The sequence below is a fragment of the Astatotilapia calliptera genome, chromosome 11 (genome assembly GCF_964374335.1).
Source record: "Astatotilapia calliptera chromosome 11, fAstCal68.1, whole genome shotgun sequence".
NCBI classification, from domain to species: Eukaryota; Metazoa; Chordata; class Actinopteri; order Cichliformes; family Cichlidae; genus Astatotilapia; species Astatotilapia calliptera.
In genome coordinates, this window is record NC_137432.1 from 1,850,001 (window position 1) to 1,876,956 (window position 26,956).

The window sequence follows — 26,956 nt, forward strand, 5'->3', positions numbered from 1 at the left end:
CATTAGCATAGCCCCAATACTGTGACAATATGTGGACAACTCTGTGTGAGAGAAAATGCCACTGGTGCTTTCCAGAGGATTGACTGTGAGCACAGTGAGAGAAGAAGGCAATGACCCATAAGTAGGGATGGGTATCGTTTAGGTTTTATCCGATACCGGTGCCAAATCGGTACTTTTGAAACGGTGCCGGTGCTTAAACGGTGCTCAAACCGGTGCTTAAAGAATGGAGAACACAAAATTGGTCCAAAAACCTCTCATGTTCAGCTGGTTTTTTGTAAAAAGATAACAATGTTAGCCTTTTCTGCAGCTATGGGGCATATATGGTATCACTCTTGGCTGGAAGCAGTGCTTAATCAATGGAGAAAACAAACTTTGTCCAAAAACCTCTCATGTTTAGCTGTTTTCCTCTTTTTCTTTGGTCATTTTAGCCTTTTTGTCCAGGGTGAAGGGAGTATCTGCCATCAAACAAGAAGACAGCTGCATGTAGCTATGATGATGTTTGCTAGTTCACCTTACATGCATTAATGTAATAACGTGGTTAGCCTACTCAACGTAAATTACACACGAACATGAAGCTACTCACGCAGAGAAGAACGGCTGCTGCTGCATCATCATCCTCATCATTTCTGCTACACTGGCAGGGCTAGGGGCCAGGACTCTCCTCTTCGGGGTTTTTGGGGGATGTTGCTAACTCCGGGTCAGATAACAGGCAACCCACGCACAGTAGATGTGCTCGGTGTGAGGTCTTGCAGCAAGCTATCAAATACGGCGCATTTCTCGGCTTTTTAAAAAAAACGCTATGCATCGCCAGGTGTTTCATCGGATTTGAGGTGTTACCTCCTTTGACAGTATCACAGTATCAGCTTAAAGCACTTGTTGCTGGCTGCTGAGTTTGCATCTTTTGCTGTGAAGTACAGCCAGACTTTTGACCGCTTCGCCTTGAGCATTTTTAATCTGTAGCTCTGCTCTAAAAGAACGCACGTACCTGGCCCCGCCTACTATCCTCGGAAACGTAAAATGATTGGCTAGAAGTGTATCACAGCTCAGGAAAAAAAAGCACCGAAATAAAGCACCGAAATGTGCACTGCTTTTCGGTCTGGTTACTACCGTTTATGTCAGAACCGGTGCCATCATGGCACCGGACACCGGTACCCATCCCTACCCATAAGTCGCTGAGAGGTTACATATATCCAAACGATCCCACCACTTGCTTGTAAAAATTTAACGAAACAAATTCAGCGTGTGTTTAATCGATTCTGTATCTGAACAAGGTTGTAAAAGAAAAGAAAATCCTCCTAATCACATTGTAAATGAAGTCTAAGAATGTGTTATAACTCACTCTGGGGAAGATGGCAGCCAGAGAACAAATGGTCAGGATGAGCAGTAAGACCTCCCCCACTGCAAAGGTGATGTAGTTTGCAATCAGCCTGTTCCAGAACACGTGAACGTAGTGGAGAGTAATTAGTGAGTTATTATTATTACAGTTATGACTTCCAGTTTACACTGCCAAAGTGTGTAGGCTTACTTTTGCTTTCATTTTCTTTTGTTCTTAGGAGAGTAGGTGATATAAACCATCCTGCCCAAAATGTGAATGAGTAAAACAGACCTGTGAACTCACCAGGGGTCTATGAGCGCCTCCATCACTGCAGTAAAGAGCAGAACCACACAGGAGCAGCAGAAGGCAGCCCCGCTCTGTTTCTCCTTCTCCACAGAGAAACGTGTTTCCAGCTCTGGATCCACAAACCTGAGGGACAGCTTGTTGGTGTGTTTCCCCTTCAGACTGAGGAACAACAAGCTTAGTGACAGTGAATGCAGCACACTGGTTGTAACATTATTAACATTTTATGGAAGTGAAGCGATTGAAGTGAATGGTCTGACCTGGGCAGGCGCGGTGGAGGTGGAGCTTCCATGATTGGTCACGCCAGAATGTGGTTGCCTTAGTGAGATACCGCGCTTGATTTTCAGAGAACCAGGGTCACGCCAGTAACCAAACAACACCAATGACAACATGGACTGATTACGTCTTATTTATGGTATTTTAAGACAGGTGCGTTTGTTTAGAGTAAGAGTTGGAGTTTGCCAATTTGCAAACAAACACTATAACATATTATACCACGAGCAAGAAAAGGAAATCTCTGCTGCCTACTTGAACTTCAATCAGAGATTTGGTTTGATCACTGGCTCCACTTTTCCCACATGTGGATACAAGATTGGAAGGTTAAAGATTATTAAATATACTGCTCAAAAAATTAAACTACCACTTCAAAAACACATAATGGAATTTAACTGAAACTCAACTGATGGTTCCCTTTCAAAGCTCACTTGGTATCTCACAGTGGGAAACACTCTCTGATGTGACCAATCATGGAAGCTCCACTACAACATCTGTCCAAACCAGACAACAACTTCAAGGACATGGTGTTCCTCAACCCCCTTATAATAGCCAATGACCCCACACCAGGCATGCTTGTTTTCTTTCCTGTCAAGATCATAACAGCTTACTTAACTTTGTACTGATGCAGCCGTTACTGTAGTCCAGGATGATGGGTTTTCCTGGTTTTCACGAATATCTATTACACTATAGTACACTTTTATTTACTTTTAGAGCGTTGTTGCAATACTGCTACCTGTGTGTTATAAAACTAGCTTGTTGTTTCATATTTGTGGCTATTGCTAGATGTCAAAGCTAAGCTTTAGTAATTAATCAGAATCAGAATAACTTAAGTGGCACAGTGGTTAGCACTGTTGCCTCACAGCAAGAAGGTCCTGAGTTCAAGTCCACCATCAGGTTGCTGTCTTTCTGTGTGGAGTTTGCATGTTCTCGTCATGTTTGCGTGGGTTCTCCCACAGACATGCAGTTATTGGGCTTGGGTTTTATTGGTAGCTCTAATTTGCCCATAGATGTGAGTATGAATGGTTGCTTGTCTCTGTGTGTTGGCCCTGCGATAGACTGGCAACCCCTCCAGGGTGTACCCTGCCTCTCGCTCTAAGACAGTTGGGATAGCCTATGGCAGATGTCACTCTGGCTCCACAGTGCCAGGCAGCGACTAGTGGTGCAACGGATCAAAAGTCTCACGGTTTGAATCGGATCACGGTTTTAAGTCACGGATCAAATCGATTTTCGGATCAGCACAAACAGAAAAAAGGACAAAATTTTAACATTTACTTATTTAAGTATTTTTTGCCTATTAAAAACATTCAACTCAAGATTCACTCCACACAGTTATATAAAAACAAATTAAGGTGCAATATAGGGCAGTACAGGGCTTTGAGCTGTCATTTGTAGTTGGGCAACAGAAGATGCCTGGATCAGTTCAGCCATAAATGTAAAAATCTCCTGCTCATACATGCTTGGAACGATCTTGTCACTGAAGTGGACGCGCAACGAGATATCATAGCGTGGCTCAAGCATGTTCATCATAGTTTAAACCTTGTTTTGCACAACAGAATACGGCCTCCCGTCTGCAGCTAAACACCCCAGTAGCTTCTGTAATAGCTTTAGCCCGGTCGGGTTGGGCAGCAAAGGGCTGCTTAAATGCCTCTGCTCCTCCACTTGGACCGCTAGCGCTGGCCATAAGTATCGCTTGACAGACCCAGCACGCCACCATACACATAATTTTTTTTCTTCTTTTTTGAATCTTCAGATCACGTGCTGCCGAACCGTGGAGTGGGATCGGTTCGGATTACCGATCAACCGTGATCCGTTGCAGTGACAGCCCAGAAGGGAATGTCAGGACTTCAGGTATCTCAGACATCGGTCCTGCTGATGGGTTAATCATTTTCTGCCGCCCTGTCCAAGAGTAACTGCCGTTATCTTGGAATGTCCTACGTGGCTGGAGATTCCACAAACGTTCTGGCAATGGGATGTATTGATGTGTCATCTGGGTGAGTTGGACTACCTGTGCAACCTCTATAGGGTGCAGGTATCGCCTCATGCCACCAATACTGACACTGACCTTGCGAAATGCAAAACTAATGAGAAAAAAGTAATGAGGAAGGAAAAAAATGCCACCAAAAAACTATGGCCTGAAGTAGACTGAACCCAGGATTCACTGTGTTGGTGACTGACCACCACAGCCTAACCATAACCTTTTATCTTCCACAAAGAGTGGAAGATAAGTGACAAAGATGTCATGTGTAATATTTATGAAAACAGCAAAAAGCTGTAAATGGTATTGTCGGTGTGGAGACATTTAAAAGTACCAACAGTCAACCTGTCAACCCCTCACTCAGTGATAACCCACTGAAGCACCAGCAGCATAACAAATGGTAAATGGACTGATTCTTCTATAGCGCTTCTCTACTCTGCCGAAGTACTCAACATGCCACATTCACACCCATTCTCACAAGCACTTTCTCTGTACTTATTATTAGTCCTTTATTTATCCAGGTAAAAAATCTCATTGAGATTAAAAATCTAATTTTCAAGAGAGACCTGGCATCATGGCAAAAAAGGCAACTCATCCGGTTGTTAAGTGATGACGTGATGAATCCTACTTCCGGGTCTAAAGTAGTCTGCGTTTAATATGGCTTTTGTGTTGTTAACATGTTTAATGTTATGTATTTTCTTCTATTTGATCTCAAAAAGCTCCTAAAACAGTCAGTGATCACTGTTGACCTCCCTTTATTACCGCTAATCATTTATTTAAGCTCAGTTTTTAAAACCTTAGGATGTAACTACAGCCCAGCCCATGCAGCAGTATATGAATGACTAACCTCGTATTGTTCTCCTGGCTGAAGTTTGGTCCTTTTACAGCATCCTGCCATGTGATTACATTTGTTCCTGACCACCGAGAACACTCACGTTAACTTTTATCGAGTGGAAAAAAAGTTAGCTTGTTTATATTATGCTAACATAGCTGTGTCGCTAGCGGTCACGTAGCACATCATTATATACCAGCTAGCCAAACTTCAGTAACCCTACAAACGTCACTGCTGTTTAGTTTTCTGTCTTCATTTATGCTGGAAGTGATAACAGAGCTGTACGTTTTAATTTGTTTCCAAAACCCCGCAGTCAGGACATGCTATATTGTATTTAGATAGAAGCTAGCGAGCTAACTTCCTGCTAACTTCTAACTCCGTTAAATGTCATAAATTCCGTTTTCATGGATGCCTGGATGTTAAACTCAATTGTTACACCTGGTAGAGCAGAACGCTGATCATTTTATTAAAGATGAAAGACTTTAGACAGTTTTTCAACTCTCAGTAATGCCACAGTGATGTTTGATATATGGACCTGCAGCAGAGTTTAGGTCCAGACACGGCTAGTGACGTCAGACTGAACGACCGGATTGCTTTCTAACTACATTCACACACATTGCATTGGAGAGCAACTTGGGGTTAGTATCTTGCCCAAGGATACTTGACATGTAGACTGGAGGAGCCAGGGATCGACCCACAGGTCACCTACTTCCGATCAGTAGGTGACCAGCTCTACCTCCTGAGCTACAGCCACCCCAAGAAACAAGAAACCAGTATCGCTGATCGGCACCGTCACAGTGATGTGAGGCTATTCACTTACGCTTGAACCGTTTCTCTCTCCAGCAGAGCTTCATTAAGGAGTTTGTTGAGCTCCTGTTCATTCTCCTGAGCATCAATCACCCGTTCAGCCAGGTCCCGCAGCCTCAGCCTCCTTCGGGGATTAGGAAACGATGGGTTCACCACCTGCAATCCAAAGGTTAGAGTACAGTTTAGGATTTCTTGCCTCCTCATAAAATGGGAGTCTGCTCTTTATCCAGTTCACAAGTATAGACTAACTAAATAGATAAGCAAAGCATGCTGGAAAAAATGAGGTTAATTCTGGAGGATCTAGAGCAGGGGTGGGCAACTCCAGGCCCCGAGTGCCGGTGTTCTTTCACTTCTCTTTTAAACCATCTGTCTTCTCTGTCCAAAATGTGAGCACTGACATCGTCAAAAGGGTGACCTTTGACCTTTAGATGCAGACAGAGTCTTGTCCCGTGGAGGTGGCTCTTCTATGTTGTCCCATGTGATTATGAAGTGGCTGTTTGGTCTATAGGTACTGTTGTCACTGAGGAGTGTAGTAATTTTTGTGTGTGTTTAGAACAACGGTGCACCTTCCCGTGCCAGCTGGTGATATGGTGATGTTGTGGTCTTTGCTCGGGTAAGTGACGACCTTCAGGTCATCTTCCGATGAGCTACAGCCACGCTAATGCAAAATGGGAATGAGAATGCCAAAGTGTGGCACAATCAGAACAGACAAGGACAGGAAAAAAAGCAGCACTGTGTGATGAAGGACTTTCAGGCACCTGTTAATGTGTGAAAACCAGGGCTGGGTATCGTCACTGATTTCTAGAATCGATTCGATTTGAATCGGAGAAATTTTGCCTGAGAAATATTATAAATATAAATATTATAATTTATTTACAATATTTATTATTCATTATAATATTATAATTCTGATCACTTATCAGTACATATCTATATTTTTAGATCGATAAAAAGGAAGCTGACACCAGACTATCAGAGGTGTGAGCGTCACAGCAGAGGCCTTTGTGTCAAAGTAACTGAGCATAAAACAGAAAAACATGAAGGCGGTTTTCCTGGTCTGGGTTTTTATAGCAGATGACCTTAAAAATATTGTGCAGTAGATCAAAAACAAAGTGAAGCAGAGCAAAGTTACAGCGGTTTGATTGGAGACACAGCTGAGCGTTTTGCAATTTTGCATAATTTGTTTACGTTTGTTCAGTAATGAACAGCAGAAATGAGGCTCTCGTGTCGGAAGTAAGTAAAAAAACAAAAACAAACAGCGGGCGACAGCGTAGACTGGTGGGTAGTCAGTAAGGGTGGGTTTTGATTATCGATGTAGAGAGAGCGAGAGAGAGAGAGAGAGAGAGCTCTACATGAAGTGTTTATCCTGGTGGAAGCAAAACAACAAAAGTCGGAGGAAATTCGTGACGATGTTTATGTGAAGCTAGTTTGGATCTTCTTTGTCTGCTGGTTCAGTCAATGTTGTTTGGAGAGAGATCAAACCTGCAGCTTCTGAATCAGCGCCAAAAGGACGTAAACACAAAGCGCCCGCCGACGCTTCAAAATCAGCGAGCTGTCGGCTTTCAGCCCCGGCGGCGTGTCCGCGTCCGTGTCGTCGGGTGAGAAAGTCACATCTCACTAATCCTGATGCGTCGGCGGCTTCGCGCTTTGTGTTTACGTCTTTGTGCAGAATCCGTGTTCCTGCTCTCATTTACTGTTTCAGCTGTTCGGTGGTTGTTGAAATTTTGTGAGGTTTAACCTGAGATTCTGGTGTTTCGGGCAAAATAAATTCATATTAAAAATTGATTCAGGATTTTAATGAATCAATATCATGTTATCCAAGCCAGAATCGATTTTAATCAATGAATCGATAATCAAAACCCAGCCCTAGAGAAAACACCATCTCTTTGGTTACCCTTGTGTCCAGCTCCTCTGGTTCCTCTGGTGTGGTGCAGGCTGTGTGAACACTGCCATTACAGTCTGTGGTGTTGATCAGCAGAGGGGAATTTCCATTGGACGAGGTTACGGACAGTTTCTAATGTGAAACAAGCAAACAGCAAGTGCTGAGTTTATTATGAAGAACTGAAGGACTTTTGTTTGTATCATGCATTGTGGATGTTCGACATACAGCAACACATTCACAACATGTAAACGCTGACTATAGAAATACTTGCAGAGCAGTATGGAGCGTTTTACTTACGACGCTGTTAATGCCATTCTTTCCCACAGGTGCTTTTGGAACAACCACCAGGTAGGTGTCTATGCCTCTCTCCCTCAGGTAGTCACAGCGGTCACCGCCATTCCCCGGCTCCACATCAAACTCACCATGAAGACACTCCATGGTGCTTTGTGAGATGTGCACACGGCTGTACACACATACAAGGTGGCGCAGATTACACGGGCCATTGTTCTACCAACTGTACTTCCACATTAAGTGCTGTGCAAAGTGACGCTTTGTGTATGAGTATTTTGGGTTATGCATTTATTTCCCCAATCTAAAATATCAATACACACTGAATGTAAATATATGCACAACATTTAAAGCCTAAACTTGTGATAATAACACAAAACCCACAAAGAATTAAAGCAGTTTAAAGTAAAACATTTGATGGTGAGGTTCACAGCAACAGATTCGTCTTCTTATCCGGTTATTGGGAGGAAATCATGACAGCTTTTTTAAACGTATGAATATAATAATATAACTTCCAATTATAAATGTTAAAAAAAAACAGTATGAAAAAACATATCACTGACATTCAGTTTCAACCAAAATAACCACAAGAGAGCACCAAGCTGCTGTGAAGCTGGTGATACAAAAAACAGAGAAATATCCAATTAAGGTGCAGAGAGCCAGAAGAATCAGACCATTAATCGATCACATGGTAGCAACTCAATTTAGACATGTAGACATGGTGGAGACGACGTGATGAAGTTCAAAGCAAGAATCAGAAAAAAGACGATTTAAGTGACTTTAAAGTTGTTGGTGTCAGACTGACTGATCTACTGGAATCACTTCTCCCGAGTGTTTACAGAGGGAGGCCAGAACAGAGGAAATATCCAGTGAGCATCAGTGCTCTGGGTGAAAACATGACCAGAAAGCTTACAGCGAGGCAGCAGGTCGCGTCAACACAACATGTAAGCTAAGGACCAAAGTCTCTGAGGAATGTTAGCAGCACCGTGTTGAATCGTTCTGTCAGTTTTAAAGGCAAAAGTGGTTTAATTAGGTAACAGTGAGTGTCTTTAGTTTCAGGTTCAGTTTCAGATCTCTTAGCCAATTCATGCAGCGTCAGCATCATTTGTTTCTGGCTGGGAATAGTCCAGCGACTCTTCTCTGAAACACACCAAGTAGCTGATACAGACAAAAACATGATATAAATGTTTGGTTCAGAGTAAGAACTTTATTCACATCTCCAGTGACCTAAAAACTAAAACACAGCACATCTACTTTGTGCATGTTATTTACATGAGCCGACACATGAAAACACTCACATCGAAGGAGAAATAAGGAAAATGGGACCATGTGAGAAACACAGTCCAATCAGTATTGATCAATGCAACTACGCTGTAGTGTGAAGCTGATGTTCTCACCCTGGGATCCCTCCAGCCTCCATTTTATTGGCCACTGTGACATCTGTGGACCAAACATCATACTGCCAACGTTTCTGGCCCAGCACTCCTCCCAGGACCGTACCACTGTGCACTCCAACACGCATGTCCACATCTGTCTGGGTTTTCTCTCGGACATACCTGTGGTCAGTTCAGAAAGCAGCAGCGTTAAAAACAAAGCACAGGTAGCATTTTTTGGAGTAATAATCAAGCTGTCTCAAAGCCTGATTACCACAAAAGAAGAAAAACATTCCAGCAATACAGGAAACAGCGTCTCTGGCGTGCCACTAAACGCCATCCATCCGTGCACAGCAATGTTCTGGAGCCTGACCAACATGATGGATCACAATCAATTTGTGTTTAATGACCTCTCATTGTTACATCACAGCTACAATCCACAAAAAGTCAATAAGAGTCCATCAGTGTGATCAATCCCACACTGTGGACAGAATGACTAACCCACTACATCCCATAATAACGTAGATGAAACTGTCTGATCTTTGGAAAAGCTTAGAATCAGGCAGTTATCCCAGGCCGCCCCTCCTCACGCGTGCTCATTCATACTCACGAAATGGCCTCCACCATGGCCAGGCCCATCATGATAGAGCAGGCGGCGTGGTCGTCCCTGTAGTCCGGCAGCCCACAGATACAGTAGTAGCAGTCTCCCAGGATCTTGATCCTTAGCTGGTGGTATTTCTGAAAGGCAGGTCTGTTTTAGTCAGACAGTGGATCAAGATCGGACATAAATCACGAGCTCGCTGTCCAGCTGTCTTCTTAGCAGGTCTAACAACAGCAATGGGTTAAACTGCTAGAAACACATACATGCAATGGATGGCAGTTAGCACAGACTGGATGGAGGCGAGCACACAAGCTGTCTTTTTACTTCATTTCCTCATAGGCTAAGCTTAATCTTGGGCATTAAGCTACTCCTGTTACTAATTTTAATAAGAAATAATGCAAAAAAGCACTTTGATCTATGATAGTACACTATATGGTGTTTAGGGGACTGCGAACATTATTGGCATATTATTAATGCTAACATATTAAGCTAGGCAACCTAGAAGGATAGAGCTCTACTGTCACGCAGATACCCATAAAATTAGTTCCAGACTGGTGAAACCTTATGCAAGCTTTGACATTTGGGCTCATACACAACCTGGGTACATGTTCACAGCCAGTATGGAGCCATGCAGTAGCACTTCCTAGATGATGACAAACTGGGGTGCAGCCTCATACCAATTAAGACAGGATCTCTACAGAGAAATATTTGCACATGAGCATGCAGAACCTGTAGATAACATACAGGACTCTGGCACGAGTTTGGTTTAGGTTGTAAGTCATGAACAGCATACAGAACAGTAAATCTTGCCTGGAGATAGGGCACCCACATCCTGTTAAACGCCAAAAGATCTCACTAAACAAAGTTTATTTTCTAAATATGGTTTTCACAGTGTCACAGTGGAATTAGCCTAACAAACAAAATCCTGTTCGATTCTGGGAGGAGTCAGCAAGGGCACCCAGCAGAAGATATCTGCCAAATCATCAAACATGTGCAGCTACCCACTGTGGCAATCCCGTGTGAACAAGGCAACAGCCAAAAGCAGCTTTGTCTAATAGTGCCAGAGGTGTGGACTCGAGTCACATGACTTGGACTCGAGTCAGACTCGAGTCATTAATTTTATGACTTTAGAACATTTTTTCAAGTCAAGTCTAAGACTTGTGACTTGACTTGGACTTTTACACCAATGACCTGGGACTTGAATTGGACTTGAACCGGTTTACTTTAAAAGACTTGATATTTTACCCCAAATATAAAATTTAACATGCATATTATATAGAGATTGAAAATGTGACGTCATTCACGGGTAGAACCGCAAAGGATTCTGGGAACTCGTGGCAAGAGGTACTAGCGCACGCAGGCTTTCAATTGAAATCAGTCACACAGCGATAAAAAGAAACACAAAAATGTCAAGAAGCTGTTGTATTATTAACTGCAATAGCCGGTCGCATGACAGCCACGGGAAGCCGACGGGTAAAGAGATCGGTTGTTATCGGATTACGTCGTTGAAGAGAAATTGTTCGAGCCATGTTTCCGAAGTAACAAAGAGGCGACGGGTGGCCTGGATTGCAGCCATTCAAAGATCAAATATAACGTCCCAGAACCCTCCAGCTCACAGGTTAGTCTGCTCCAAGCATTTACACAAAGGTCAGTCTGCTGTTGTAGTTAATGCGTCATTTTCATAACATAATTAGTGATCTAGGTTACAAGCAAGTCTGGCGCTGAACAGAAATGGTCGCGCTATGCTCCTTTATTTATTGTGCATAAATAGTGAATTGTCCTGACACAATATTGCGTTTCGCTTCTGTTATTATGGTACATTGACAAAAACATATACTTTTATTCACAGGATAAAACAGTTGTTTTGTATCACTAATTGCCCAGTACGATTACAGCATACAATATTATTGTCACTGCTACATTTCTGTGATGCTACCAGAAATTATTTCCACTACTAATTAATTACCGTTGAGCTCAAAGGTCCTATTAATAAACGGTTAATGAATGTGTATTTATGACGACGATTTGTGAGACTGGTAAACTTATGATACGTACGATGGTCTTTCGTTCTACACGGTGCATTTCAAGGTCCTGCACCCATCCGTCGGTAAACTGTACCTGGGCTTGTTGCAGTGACCTGAAGTTACTAAACTTCATGAGTGTATGCACTCACTCCAAGAACCGTATAATTATAAATATGCATATAAATGTGCTACAATGAGATAGCTGACTTCATCTAACTAGCAAATGTTTTCCAGGCTACGTTGGTGATACAGTTTTTTTTAATGTGTATGATATTTTTGTCATGCGATTTTAAAGCCGGTCCTACAACCGCATCCAAGAATAACATGCAGCGTATCTCAGAACTGTCGGTGAAAATTATTCTTGGAGCTAGGTTTAATTGAGCTGCATTTTAAAGAGGTGCAATTTCACAATTTGTGTATATTTTCTAAGTTCACTATTTTGTCATGTGTTGAGAAAAACACAGATTTAAAATTACATGGTCTAATATTTACATTTAGCATAACTGCAACATTATTTTTTCGTTTGTTTTTTTTAAAGACTCGAAAGGACTTGAAATTCAAAATTTCAGACTTGTGACTTTACTTGGACTTTTACACCAGTGACTTGAGACTCGACTCTGACTTGCCTGACATTACTTGAGACTTGACTTGAGACTTGAGGATAAAGACTTGAGACTTGCAAAACAATGACTTGGTCCCACCTCTGAATAGTGCAGTTATCCCTACCCTGAACGAGGTTTCAGGGATTAGGTCCTGTGTTGCAGGCGCAATCGTAGGTAGAAATAAACTCCTTGCTGTGAGTTTCTCCTTTACTGAATCAGCTACCGTTAGCTTCAAATGTGTTGTCTGCAATTTTATTGTTGCTTACAATTCAATTCAAATCAATTTTATTTATTAAGCGGCAAATTACAACAACAGTCCCCTCACGGTGCTTTATATTGTAAGATAAAGACCCTATAACTATACAGACAGAACGGCAACAATCAAAGTTTCTCAAGGAGGGGCAGCCATGTGCAGCAAGGCTGAGAGGAGGGAGACAGGACATAAGACATGCTGTGGAAGGGAGGCAGAGATTATTCATGCTCTTAGCATGTTGGCCCGTGTGATCTAAACATAAATACATATGCATAATAATAAACTGATAGCAACACTGAGCCACTGAGAAAGTGACATGAAACCACAGCAACCATTGCTAAACATGGATATATATCAACTTACCACAAAAAGTCAGAACATTTGTGTTGTAAAACAACTTTATGTGTGTTTTGTTCTTGGCAATACATATTTCTACCACTGACAAGCCTGTTGTCTTTCCACATTTGGAAAGAAAATCCATTTATGGATTGAGCCGCCACATACGTGGACTGTGCCCATGAAAAACTTCAATCCATATTGAAAATGAAACAGTTTATTCTTTTAACAAACAGGGGCCTCAGTATCATGTGAAAGAACCATACACAGCCGAAAAAGCCTGGCACCTCCTCCTGTAGCGGTGCATGACACGCACATAGGGTAAAAGGGCAGGTGGCCACCAGATGGCCAGGCACTCCTTCTCTACTGTGTTGTACCTGGCCTCCCACTCCAACAGTTTCCTGCTGATGTACATGAACAGGCGGTCACTCCTCTGGCCATAGGCACGCTGTTAGATTTGTATTGTTGATTGTCATTTATGCTTAGAAATATTTACTTATATATGCTTAGAGTTTTGTAATTAGTTGTAGATTGGTAGAGGTTTTGATCCTTGATAGTCTGCAAACTTTGTGTGTATTAGACAGCACTTTGGGAGCATGAGAGGTCATACCGTGTCTTATTATTTTATGGTAGGATTAACGTAGTTGCGTCTGTTCTAGTCTAAGTGCTCTTTGTTTAGATGAACTGCAGGACTTCCTCACCGTGTTATCTAGGATGAACCATCTAGGGTGAGGGGGAGGCTACCCTCTTCCTGACTAAGAATGTTTGACCCTTTGATCAGCAGTCCCCCCACACACACACACACACACACACACACACACACGCAAGGTACTCTTTGTTTGTATGTAGACGTCGTATGTTAATGAACCTATGCATATTCATGTAACCTCAATAAAAGGACAGTGTATGGGAGAACGGACGAGAGCTACTGGGGTCAAGCGAAGGAACGGCGCTCTGTCTGGTTCTCTCCCGTGCACGAGTAACATGAAGAACTTTGCCTATTTGTGTCTTGCTTAGCAGTGTAATTATATTGTCTTCAACGTTCCAGCGGATGGGTTCAAGCTACAAACCTAACACACGCCACCGCCATGGCGCGAAAGACCTCCAGGAAGGCGTGGGGGTTGTCTCCTTCACCCATTCGGTAGAGGGTGGGGGCGACGGCAGTGTCAGCAAGGAACCACCTTGAGCGACCAGACTCTCCGACACTTTCGTCTGGTGCACAGACTGGTCCTGCACAGCTGTCTGCTCCCACTGCAAAGCTGGCAGCTCACCAACATCTGGGCCCACGCCTTAACTGGTTGGGCCAGTCATTGTTCCGCCATGCCACGACTCGGGTTTTGGCACGGCTGTGACAATGATGGACCCGACAGCAGCATTGCAGTTTTCCACGTCTTTATTGGCTGGGTTTCCACTGTGCACCTTTCCAGCTGCCCTGCTTCTGTACCACAAACAGCACACCTCCCACCTCAGATCCTGGCAACATCTTTTACAGGGGAACCATGATTGGATGATGAGGTCAGATGTATAACTCCTCCCCTGACAACACACCCTGAACACACTGCTCCACCCCTCCCCTGCAGCTGGGCAACAGAACCACACCTCCGCCACACACCCCCACCGCCCAACTGAGGCCCACACCATCACACCGCCTCTAACTAAAGCTGTTACCCTACAAGTTAATAGATTAACATATCAGTAGACTGCATCTGGACTCATTACAGAGCATAATATTCCTCCTCATGTTCAGGTTCCAGTTTACATGATGCCAACACACCTGCAAACAGGCCCGACAGTGAAGGGCATTTAAGGCACATTGGTGCAACTTGGTTTTACAGAACACCAGCTTGAAGATGCCCCTTGGCACAAGCCCTATCCAGATCAGTCAAATGTGGCATGCCTTACCATTGTAGCAGACCATTGTTGTATCTGATTGTCAGCACCTGAGTACCAGAGATCAAAACAACAGCAGAACCAGCGGTTTTTCATTAGCAAAGGTGGCACCATTTGAGGGGAAAGGAACAGGCTTTTTCCAATGGTATAATATTTATTGCCAAGAAGCATCATTACAACAAATTGATATGTGACAATCATTTCAAATGACCTCCCATAAATCACATAAAGGTTAGAGGTGGATTCTAAATTAGTATTTCTTGTAATCTTGATGAATCCCATAAAAGATTTCAGTCTAAATCGGAAAAATGTAAATAACAACAAATAACCGTGACATCACTTTAGTTAGTTTACACTGTGATACTCACAGCAGCTAGTTTGTCAAAGCGGGCAAAGAGCTCATTAAGCAGCTTGACAAGCTCCTGAGCACTGCAAGAAGACGACAGCTGGGTGAAGCCCACAATGTCTGCAAACAAAATACTGAAAGAGAAAAAATACACATTACTGACATCATTCTTTAACAGCTACATTAAAAAATTCTTCATGCACATTTTCAAAAATTCAAGAAGAAGCTTAGTATAAGCAAATCTAATAGGACCATCGGCTTTCATTTTTAAGTTAGTGGCCTCTTTTTCACAATATTCTTATCCATTAATATTAAAATATATACAAGCCATGTTCCAAAAAGCAATTTGTAAATAAAGAATGCAATGATTTATATTTATACTGTTTTGTTTGTTTGTTTGTTCTTTTACAGACAATATGTCAAACATGAAAAGGCAAAACTTTTCTTTTAAGAAATATGTACACTCATTTTTGAACAGCATTGTTCACATGATAAGAGTACTGTGCACATCTGTGAAGGCATCATTAATGTTGATCAATATATTTTATAGCTTCACTCTAGTCTTACTATTCAAAGCACTTTAGAGTACAAGCTACATTTAAAGCCAATTTAGAATTGTAACTGAGAGAAAGCACCCAAATGCAACTCACACGAAAAATAAATATACAAAATCCAAACCTTTAACTTCAAACATGCAGTGGTCACAAACAGTGAAGCTGGGAACAATGCCAAAAACCAGAGCAGGACAAAAGACAGTTTGTAAAACACTCTGATAGCTCAAATGCAAATCAAAAGTAACACAAAGTCCAAAAACACTGGTGGAAATTGTAGAGCAGGGGTCCCCAGTCCCAGTCCTCGAGGGCCGGTGTCCCTGCAGGTTTTAGATCTCACCCTGGGTCAACACACCTGAATCACACGATGAGTTCATTACCAGGCCTCTGGAGAACATGTTGAGAAGGTAATTTATCCATTTAAATCAGCTGTGTTGGATCAAGGACACATCTAAAACCTGCAGGGACACCGGCCCTCGAGGACTGGGATTGGGGACCCCTGTTGTAGAGTATACAGTTGTGGTGGGCAACGGAGTGAATATAGCAATCCTGAGCCAAATATTAACAAGGATTTAGAATTACCAAAGGAAATAAAACCCAAATCCCCAAACCTTGACAAAAATCACAAGACTCATACTTCACAGACATGCAGAACCCTTGATGGTTTAAGTTTATAGAGGTACCAAATTACCTGACATTTTCATGCCTGTACATGTACATGGTGTTGAACTGTTGCATTTCTTTCTGACTAGGCCCCTTCTTCATGTCCTGAAGCATTTCATCAGCTATGTGCTTTGGAAGAATGGAGAGGAGCAGACGCTCCTGTGGAGGACAAAAGCAAAAGCAGACAGAGCATATTAGAAAACAACACTGGTAATAATCAGGTCCCTCACAGAGAAGACACTGGTTATCCTATTGCTTTTCTATTTGGCTTGAATACAAGGACACTTTGCCATGCACATTGGAGCATTAGCATTAGAGAGATGGTGCACCAATTAGCACCATCTCCCGCTCCCTTTCTCCTGTTACTTGTGAGCAAGGCCGCGAAATACTTGAACTCCTCCACTTGGGGCAGGAACTTATCCCTGACCCGGAATGAGCACTGCACCCTTTTCTGGCTGAGGACCATGGCCTCAGATTTGAAGGTGCTAATTTTCATTCCCATTGCTTCACACTCGGCTGCAAACCGTTCCAAGGCAAGCTGGAGGCCATCACCCGATGAAGCCAACAGAACCACATCATAACGCGAAAAGCAGAGATGAAATTCCGAGACCATCCAAGTGAAAGCCCTCCGCCACTTGGCTACGTCTATAAATTCTGTCAATAAAAATCATGAACAGAATTGTTGACAAAAGGCAGCCCTGGCGGAGACCATCACCCATCAGGAACAAGTCTGACTTATTGCCGGCTATGCGGACCAAGCTCTTGCAATGGTCGAATAAGGACTGAATGGGCCAGACACCCCACAGCACCTCCTACGGGACACTCCGAAGGACACAGTTGAATGCCTTCTCCAAGTCCACAAAACACATGTAGACTGGTTTGGCAAACTCCCATGAACCCTCAAGTATCCTTGAGAGGATAAAGAGCTGGTCCAGTGACCAGGACAAAAAACTCATTGTTCCTCCTGTATCCGAGGTTCGACTAAAGGACTCTCCTCTCCAGCACCCTGGACTTTCCCAGGGAGGCTGAGGAGTGTGATCCCCCTGTAGTTGGAACAGACCTTCCGGCCCCGCTTCATAAAGATGGGAACCACCACCATAGTCTGCCAATACAGTGGTACCACCCCTGATCTCCACGCATCATTGTAGAGGCGTGTCAATCAAGACAGCCCTACAACATCCAGAGCCTTCAGAAACTCAGAGCAGATCTCATCCCCCCCAGGAGTTGTTTAACTGCCTCAGTGACCTCGCCCCTGGAGACAGGCGAGTCATCACCCTCGTCCCCAGACTCTGCTTCCTCCATGTAAGACGTATCAGAATATCTTCGAGGCAGTTCTAAAGAATTTTTCCATGGCCTCTATGAACTCCTCCCAAACCCAAGTTTTTGCTTCAGGCCTATCAGTATCTGTCAGCTGCCTCTGAAGTCCCACAGGCTAACTAAGCCCAATAGGACTCCTTCCTCAGCCTGGTGGCTCCCTTCACCTCTGGTATCCACCATTTGATTCGGGGGTTACCACCACGACAGGCACCAACCACCTTGCGGCCGCAGCTCAGTGCAGCAATGAAGATGCTGAACATGGTCCATTCAGACTCAATGTCCCCAGTCTCCCTCAGAAAGCTGTTGAAGCTCTTCCGGAGGTGTGCGGACTGGGGCCTCTGCCAGGCATTCCCAGCATATCCTTACTATGCATTTAGGTGTGCCAGGTCTGTTCAGCATCCTCCCCGCCACCTGATCCAACTCACCACCAGGTGGTGATCAGTTGACAGCTCAGAACCGTCCATTTACCCGAGCATCCAGAACATATGGCCGCAGGTCTGCTTCCTGGTGCCACGTGCATTTATGGACACTCTTATGTTTGAACATGGTGTTCATTATGGCCAAACTTTGGTTTGCACAGAAGTCCAACAACAAAACACCGCTCTGGTTCAGATCCGGGAGGCAGTTCTTCCCAATCACACCCCTCTAGGTCTCACTGTCGTTGCCCTCATGAGTGTTGAAGTCTCTCAGTAGGACAACTGAGTTCCCATGCGGTGCACCCTTAAGCACCCTGCCCAAAGACTCCAAGAAGGCTGGGTACTCTGAACCGCCACTCGGCACACAAATGCAGACCCGAAGGCGCATGGAACAAACCCTCTAATCCACTGGGAGAAACCCCAACGTACAGGCAGCAAGCTGAGGCAATACTACGATATCCACCCTCAACCAGGACCAATTTGCCATGGGAGACCCTACCAAGGGGCCCTACCGGACAACATAGCCCCCTGGATCCCTGGGACACACAAACCTCTCGACCACGATAAGGTATTTAAGCGTATTAAATTTTGTTTTAAGAGAATGAATCGCTACCTTATCGTGGTGGAGGGGTTTGTGTGTCACAGGGATCCCAGGGGCTATGTTGTCTGGGGGCTTTTGCCCCCTGGTAGGGTCTCCCATGGCAAATTGGCCCTGGGTGAGGGACCAGACAAAGAGCGATTCATAAGACCCTTATGAAAAGGACATCGAGGGAACAGTTTACCCTGCCCGGGATAGGGTTACCGGGGCCCCGCCCTGGAGCCAGGCCCGGGGAGGGTGCCCGAGGGCGAGCGTCTGGTGGCCGGGCCTTAGTCCATGGGGCCCGGCCGGGCACAGCCCGAAGAGGAGACATGGGCCCATCCTCCCGCAGGCCCACCACCCGCAGGAGGCGCCATAGGGGTCGGGTGCATTGTGTGCCGGGTGGCGGCCAGGAGCGGAGGCCCTGGCGGACTGACCCCCGGCTGCCAAGACTGGCAATAGGGACATGGAATGTCACCTCTCTGGTGGGGAAGGAGCCTGAGTTAGTGCGTGAGGTTGAGAGGTACCGGCTAGATATAGTCGGGCTCACCTCTACACATGGCTTGGGCTCTGGAACCAGTCTCCTGGAGAGGGGCTGGACTCTGTCTCAGTCTGGAGTTGCCCCTGGTGAGAGGCGGCGGGCTGGGGTGGGTATCCTAATATCCCCTCGGCTTGCTGCCGGTACGTTGGGGTTTTTCCCGGTGGACGAGAGGGTTTGTTCCCTGCGCCTTAGGGTCGGGGAACGGGTCCTGACTGTCATCTGCACTTATGCGCCGAGTGGCAGTTCAGAGTACCCAGCCTTCTTAGAGTCCCTGGGGGGGGGGGGGGGGGGGGGGGTGCTGGAGGGTGCTCCACCTGGAGACTGTTGTCCTGCTGGGAGACTTCAATGCTCACGTGGGTAACGACAGCGAGACCTGGAGGGGCGTGATTGGGAGGAACGGCCTCCCTGATCTGAACCCGAGCGGTGCTCTGTTATTGGACTTCTGTGCTAATCACAGTTTGGCCATAACGAACACCCTGTTCGAACATAAGAGTGTCCATAAGTGCACGTGGCACCAGGATGCTCTAGGCCGTAGGTCGATGATCGATTTTGTAATCGTACCAGCAGACCTGCGACCATATGTTCTGGACACTCGGGTAAAGAGAGGGGCTGAGCTGTCAACTGATCACCACCTGGTGATGAGTTGGATCAGGTGGCGGGGGAAAACGCTGGACAGACCTGGTGCACCTAAACGCGTAGTGAGGGTGTGCTGGGAACGTCTAGCAGAGGCCCCAGTCCGCGAGATCTTCAACGCACACCTCCGGCAGAGCTTCAACAGCATTCCGAGGGAGACTGGGGACATTGAGTCCGAATGGACCATGTTCAGTGTCTCCATTGCCGAAGCTGCTGCATTGAGCTGCGGCCGCAAGGTGGTTGGTGCCTGCCGTGGTGGTAATCCCCGAACCAAATGGTGGACACCAGAGGTGAAGGGAGCCACCAGGCTGAAGGAGGAGTCCTATCGGGCTTGGTTAGCCTGTGGGACTCCGGAGGCAGCCGACAGGTATCGACAGGCCAAGCGGAATGCGGCTCGGGCAGTGGCTGAAGCAAAAACTCGGGTGTGGGAGGAGTTCGGAGAGGCCATGGAAAAAGACTTTCGGGCTGCCTCGAAGAGATTCTGGCAAACCGTCAGACGTCTCAGGAGGGGAAAGCGGTGCTCTACCTGCACTGTGTATAGTGCTGGCGGAGCGCTGCTGACGTCGACTGAGAAAATTGTCGGGCGGTGGAAGGAATACTTCGAGGACCTCCTTAATCCCACTGACACGTCTTCCGAGGAGGAAGCAGAGTCTGGGGATGAGGGGAATGACCCGCCAATTTCCGGGGGCGAGGTCACTGAGGCAGTTAAACAACTCCTTGGTGGCAGAGCCCCTGGTGTTGATGAGGTCCGCCCCGAGTTCCTGAAGGCTCTGGACGTTGTAGGGCTGTCCTGGAGGGTGTGTTCCAACTACAGGGGGATCACACTCCTCAGCCTCCCTGGGAAAGTCTATGCCAGGGTGCTGGAAAGGAGAGTTCGTCCGTTAGTCGAACCTCGGATACAGGAGGAACAATGCGGTTTTCGTCCTGGTCGCGGAACACTGGACCAGCTCTTTATCCTCTCCAGGATACTTGAGGGTGCATGGGAGTTTGCCCAACCAGTCTACATGTGTTTTGTGGACTTGGAGAAGGCATTCGACCGTGTCCCTCGGGGTGTCCTGTGGGAGGTGTTGCGGGAATATGGGGTGTCTGGCCCATTGCTACGGGCCATTCGATCCCTATACAACCGTTGCAAGAGCTTGGTTCGCATTGCCGGCAATAAGTCGGACTCGTTCCCGGTGGGTGATGGGCTCCGCCAGGGCTGCCCTTTGTCTCCGGTTCTGTTCATAATTTTTATGGACAGGATTTCTAGGCGCAGCCAAGTGGCGGAGGGCTTTCGCTTTGGTGGCCTCAGAATCTCATCTCTGATTTTTGCAGATGATGTGGTTCTGTTGGCTTCATCGGGCGAGGGCCTCCAGCTCGCACTGGAGCGGTTCGCAGCCGAGTGTGAAGCAGCGGGAATGAGGATCAGCACCTCCAAATCTGAGGCCATGGTTCTCAGCCGGAAAAGGGTGGAGTGCCCACTCCGGGTCGGGGATGAGTTCCTGCCCCAAGTGGAGGAGTTCAAGTATCTCGGGGTCTTGTTCGCGAGTGATGGGAGAAGGGAGCCGGAGATCGACAGACGGATTGGGGCTGCAGCTGCAGTAATGGGGACGCTGCACCGGTCCGTCGTGGTGAAGAGGGAGCTGAGTGTAAAAGCGAAGCTCTCAATTTACCGGTCGATCTACGTCCCTACCCTCACCTATGGCCACGAGCTGTGGGTAGTGACCGAAAGAACGAGATCGCGGATACAAGCGGCAGAAATGAGCTTCCTCCGAAGGGTGGCTGGCCTCTCCCTTAGAGATAGGGTGAGAAGTTCGGCCATCCGGGAGGGGCTCAGAGTAGAGCAGCTGCTGCTCCACATCGAAAGGAGCCAGCTGAGGTGGTTCGGGCATCTGACAAGGATGCCCCCTGGGCGCCTCCTGGGTGAGGTGTTCCAGGCATGTCCCACCGGGAGGAGGCCCCAGGGCAGACCCAGGACACGCTGGAGAGATTATATCTCTCGGCTGGCCTGGGAACGCCTTGGTATTCCCCCGGATAAGCTGGAGGAGGTGGCTGGGGAGAGGGAGGTCTGGGCCTCTTTGCTTAGGCTGCTGCCCCCGCGACCCGGCCCCGGACAAAGCGGATGAAAATGGATGGATGGATGGAGAATGAGGCCAAGCCACAGATCCTCAGCAGGATTTTCTGGCACAACTTTACCTGCTTCCAAGGTGCGTTGACAGGATGAAACAAATCGCAATGCAGAGACTCCAGCAACACTTAAAGGGAAGAGGAACAACTTTATTGACTGACCAATGCGTTTCGGCTTGTTGCCTTCATCAGGGTCATAGTAACACATACTAGAAGTGTGCTTAAAAAGCGCTTTGGGTGCCTAGAAAAGTGCTATATAAATGCAATCCATTATTATTATTATTATTATTATTATTATTATTATTATTAAATAAAAGGCAGGAATCAGAAATTAATTTAAAAAAAATTAAATTTAACCAATCACATCTTCAAGCCACAGATCCAGAAATTGCTGGAAGGCTCTCATCTGACCAAGGAACCTAAGGCCCTAGTTGTTCACTAGGTCATTATTGCACTTTTCTCAATCTTTTAGGAAATGGCAGCAACGTTAAGAATGTAAAAATAATTCCTAGAAAAGAACACAAGAAACTACAGTGAGCAATACATAAGGGAGATGAGTAAAGGTCTAAATGTCTCTTAAAGCATGACAAAGGCACCCTAACCCCAACGCCCTAACCCTCTTGCTGTGTTTACAGGTTGACTAGCTCCAAACTGTTAGGCAGTGAGGCTGCAGTGTGTCAAGGAAATCCAAAAGTGAAACACAGGAGTTAACATCCAGTTTGTAAGAGTGCTGTACAGAATGCTATAACAGGGTACATCTATATGTGAACTTTCAAATAGAAACGGTTGTAATACTTGAACTTTGTACTAATTTTTATGTGTGTTGAGATGAAAAGAGGAAGAACAGTGGAGCAAGTTACATTAACGTACTAGATGTTCCAACAGCATGGACAGGTTGAGCGTGTGCATGAGTGCACATGTGCACGTATAAAACAGGTGTGAGGCATGGAAAATATTAGCAGTGTAGAGGGAGAGCGAGAGGCGGCGATGTATATCACCAAAAGCATATAAAGTGCTGCTGAAAAGGTTTGGGATTCTTCTTCTAATTTTCCATAAAGAAGTGGCAAACAGCATCAGAAGAACAGACTTTGGAGTTCACAGTTGGAAATATCAGCGAGAAGCACCAGAGGATTAACCACTCTGGACTTAACCACTCTGGACTTATGAATTGGAATGATAATTTTTGGCTTTTTCACTACTTGTTTCTGTAGGATGTTGGATTGCCATCTCAAAGCTCATCAAACTTTGTAGCGAGTCTCTGCTTCCCCATTTGGACATTATTGGGCACAGCATGGAGTGGAGTGCATCTCAGTCCTGGATGTGCCTCCTCTCTCATTGTCCTTAAGATTAATCTCAGAGATCAATAGCATGAAGTAGATTAGTTAGATTAGGGTAAAATTTAGGTGATCTGATTAAGTGATTATTACTATTTGACTAAGCTTTGGCTTTGGTCCTACTATATTGTATAGATAAAATATCCTCATTCAAAAGTATAAATTGTGTTTATTCACTCTTTGTGAAATAGTAAAGGTCAAAACTTGTGCATGAGCATCATCATTCAAAAAGTTCTTGCAGGTTGTGCACAGCCTTAAAATGAACAGATCCTTTTTCCTACCCACTAAAGAGTAACCTGGTCAATTTTATGAGGTGCACGGGTTATACAGAAGAGCTCCAGTTAGTCGGTGTGGTTCACGAATCGCACTTGAGCTGCAAGGATACCCAGTCAGAGGAAGTAGGGTAGACATCCAGAGTTTAGCAGAGCCAGGCGACTCTTCTCATCACCAGCTCAGTAGTCCAGTTCCTACATTCCCTGTTGCATAATATCACTGACCCTGCCAGTCCAGATCCCCTTTACAGGGATAACTGGCAGATCCAACAAGTGTTTTTCTCAAACAAAACAAAAGCATACATTACACACACACACACACACACACACACTTATTGTTTTTACACATTTCAAACGCACCTTCACAGAAGTACACACAGACCGAGAGGCGGGCTGGGCATCAGCAGCTTTCAATATCGTTATCAAAATTCAACAGAGAGGCCAAGAAGGATCAAACAGCTGAATAGGTTGGCTCTGTGATTACAGCTGACACTGACTCAGGAGGCTGGTTGCCTCGGCAACCATCACCAGTCAGATGTCTCTTGATTGGTCAGCAGCTCTCATCTTTCACCAGCGCATGCTCTTCCATCAGTATTCTGGGAGTTTCTTTCACATGTTTATCACCACTGCTGGGTTACTTTTCCTCTCAATTTCTTCTCATAGCACATTCACACTTGACATCTCTTTCTTACTTGCTCTCTCTCACAATCTCTCTCTCTCACACTCTCTCACACACACACACACACACACACACACACACACACACACACACACACACACACACACACACCATCTGTTCCATAAATAATAGTAATAGTAATTTAGACTGCCTAGTGGCCACAGATGCAACAGCAGAAGGGGAGCTGACTGCTGATATGGTCACAGCTCAGACAAACATGCCAACATACAAATAATGTGTACATATTTTCCAAAGTGAGTGCTGCTAACAGAGGAAACATATCTATGAAGCCCTGTTGGTTTCATAAAGCCAGACAATAACTTATATTTGGTAGTGTTGTTCTCTGTGCTTGTGTTTCACTGTGGACTTGGGCAGCTCCTGCACACATTCAAACAGGGACAACAGTGAAACAGAAGGGTGTACTAAAAAGCGAGATACACATTTTTATTTTATCTGCCCAAATCACCACAGCAGTTCCCCGCATGCATTGAAAAAGTGCTCAGACACACATTTTGGGAGCAATTCAAACATATAGGAATGCTGGAATGTTCATAACGCTTCACAAGGAACAGATGGTGAAAGTGAAAGCAGCAACATTTAAATAAGTTCTTTTTTTTACTGATTTTGAGCATAGAATTTAGAGTTTATCGTAAATGTATTATTTACATTCTAAACACATGCAATTAGTGGCTAACTGGTGATTCTAAATTGCCCATAAGTATCAGTGTGAGTAGCAATGGTCGTTTGTCTATGTTAGCCCTGATCAGACTGGCGACCTCACCAGGCTGCACACGGCCTCTTGGTTCCAGCCCACCGCGACCATGATAAGGCAGAAGACATTTTTTATTTGTAAATTTAGATTTCTTTATTACTCTCACTTAGATGAAAATAGGTGAAATGGGAAAATCTCTGTTTTGCATTTAGTTGTATAATTCTGCACACTAACAGTTGCCCGATCATCGTGGATATAAAAGCCAAAACTTTGACTATCTTAAATATTCAGGTTTAGTTGATCAGCAATAAAATGAATCGTCAAAGATACGAGTTGCCTGTGCACACAGTGCAGTGTCTGTCCTCTGACCTGTTGTTGACTCTGCTCCTCCAGGTTGAGTTTGACCTCCAGCGACTGTCTCGCCTCCAGAAAGGCCTTCCGATGTTTCCGATCAGCCATGTAGTACGACATGATGCCCACGGTGATGGCACAAACATAAATCACAAGGTTGGCTAGAAGCTTGAAAACAAGAAGTGAGAGTACATTCATAATTTCACTTCTGTGCACTCTTACAAGTTTATAAATGACACAACTTACTTTTTAAAAATTCACATATATTTAAAACAGTACAGCAAATGGAAATCCTGTAACTATAATCACCACACACTGTGAGTTTGCATGTTCTCAGTCCAAAGACATGCAGTCAGTGTTATTAGGCTAACCGGTGATTCTACATTGCCTGTAGTGTAGATGTAAATGTGAGTGTGAATGGTTGTGCGTCTCTCTGTGTAGCCCTTTTGTGTAAGGTGTACCACAGAGCAGGGATAGGCTCCCCCCACGCTGAATCAGATAAATGGAAGAAAATGAATAGGATGAATGGGAATGAATACGTTTTTATTCCAAATGTGTAACTGCACATTTAAGGAGGGGTTTTGTTTGATAGTGTTTTTTCACACTGACAGTTTCTTTTTTATATTAATGTTTCTCCCACAAATCCAAAGTCACCCATCAAAACTACACAACTAATTGATTAACTGCATAAACATTCACTGAGCTCAGCAAAAGTACTAACACATCAGCTAGCTAACGTTACTATGGTACTCTTTTCTCTATGGTTGGACCAAGTCCTTTGCACTACTTCCACGTACTTTGCAACCTGTCCTGTCCAGCAGGTCTTTCTCTTGTTTTGAATTTATTGTTTGTATATATGTATTGCTGCTGTCTTGTAACCGTCCAAAAGGCTTCCTCGCATAAAGGGCACTTTATCATAGGGAAAAAAGAAAGTGAAGAAGAAACGTGATGGAAGAGTTTTCTTCTTCACATTCTGGAAAAAGAAAAAGATCGTCGTCTGAGAAACCGTCAGTTTCCCAGTAGATTTAGAAGTGTGTGATTGTCGGCTTACATGGAGTCCTCTAACAACAGCTTTTGTGGCGTTTCCTGCAGGATCTCGGAAACAGGTGGATCGAGCTGACGCACGGGTTTTGGGAACAGAGGAAACTGAGACATGGGGCACCGTCACCAGAAGAAAATATAGTGCACTTTGTCCCTCACCTCACTGTAAATAAACGCACGCTTTATTTAAAGAGTCCTGCGTGTGGGTTCTGCAGCCGCATATCTGACGATACCAGTTTTTAAATTGTGTTGATAGGTCACATCAAACCACAGTTATGATTTAAAAAAAAAAATATTTGCATTTGAAGTTATGAGAATAATTTGTTAAAGATGTTTGTTAAAGTTTGTGGTTTTTACAGTGAAAAATATAACTTCTTTCTACTCTGATGTTATGTTTAATTTAGATCAATTGCATTAATACAGTATTCCTAAATGAAAAAATAACTAAAGTGAGATGTGAGGTTGTGCTGAAAACAATGATACCAAACAAGGCAAGGTAAACAGTTTTTAATGGTGAAATGCAGAGGTGAAATCAAAAGTAGTCAAAAAAGGCCAATTATACCCTGGACGCCAGAGGGTTAAACATGTGCATGATCATTCCACATAGCTGATGTGCACAGTCCCTGGGCAGCCTGCGACAAGAGGGCAGAGTGGGGCCTG

The 26,956-nt window shown here is 44.9% G+C and overlaps 1 protein-coding gene across 5 annotated transcripts in view; it reads right to left on the reverse strand.

Moving 5' to 3' along the window:
* The window catches only part of adcy3a (adenylate cyclase 3a), a 70,431-nt gene that overhangs the window by 21,737 nt on the left and 21,738 nt on the right, over nt 1–26,956 (reverse strand). For all 5 annotated transcript variants that reach the window (XM_026184465.2, XM_080308224.1, XM_026184463.2 and 2 more), the window contains exons 3-12: nt 25,274–25,423; nt 16,346–16,476; nt 15,126–15,237; nt 9,662–9,789; nt 9,076–9,234; nt 7,688–7,853; nt 7,403–7,522; nt 5,522–5,664; nt 1,619–1,780; nt 1,340–1,427 (exon numbers count right to left, since the gene is read on the reverse strand). In XM_026184465.2, coding sequence (XP_026040250.1) covers nt 1,340–1,427; nt 1,619–1,780; nt 5,522–5,664; nt 7,403–7,522; nt 7,688–7,853; nt 9,076–9,234; nt 9,662–9,789; nt 15,126–15,237; nt 16,346–16,476; nt 25,274–25,423 — 1,359 coding nt within the window. The remainder of the gene's footprint in view (nt 1–1,339; nt 1,428–1,618; nt 1,781–5,521; nt 5,665–7,402; nt 7,523–7,687; nt 7,854–9,075; nt 9,235–9,661; nt 9,790–15,125; nt 15,238–16,345; nt 16,477–25,273; nt 25,424–26,956) is intronic.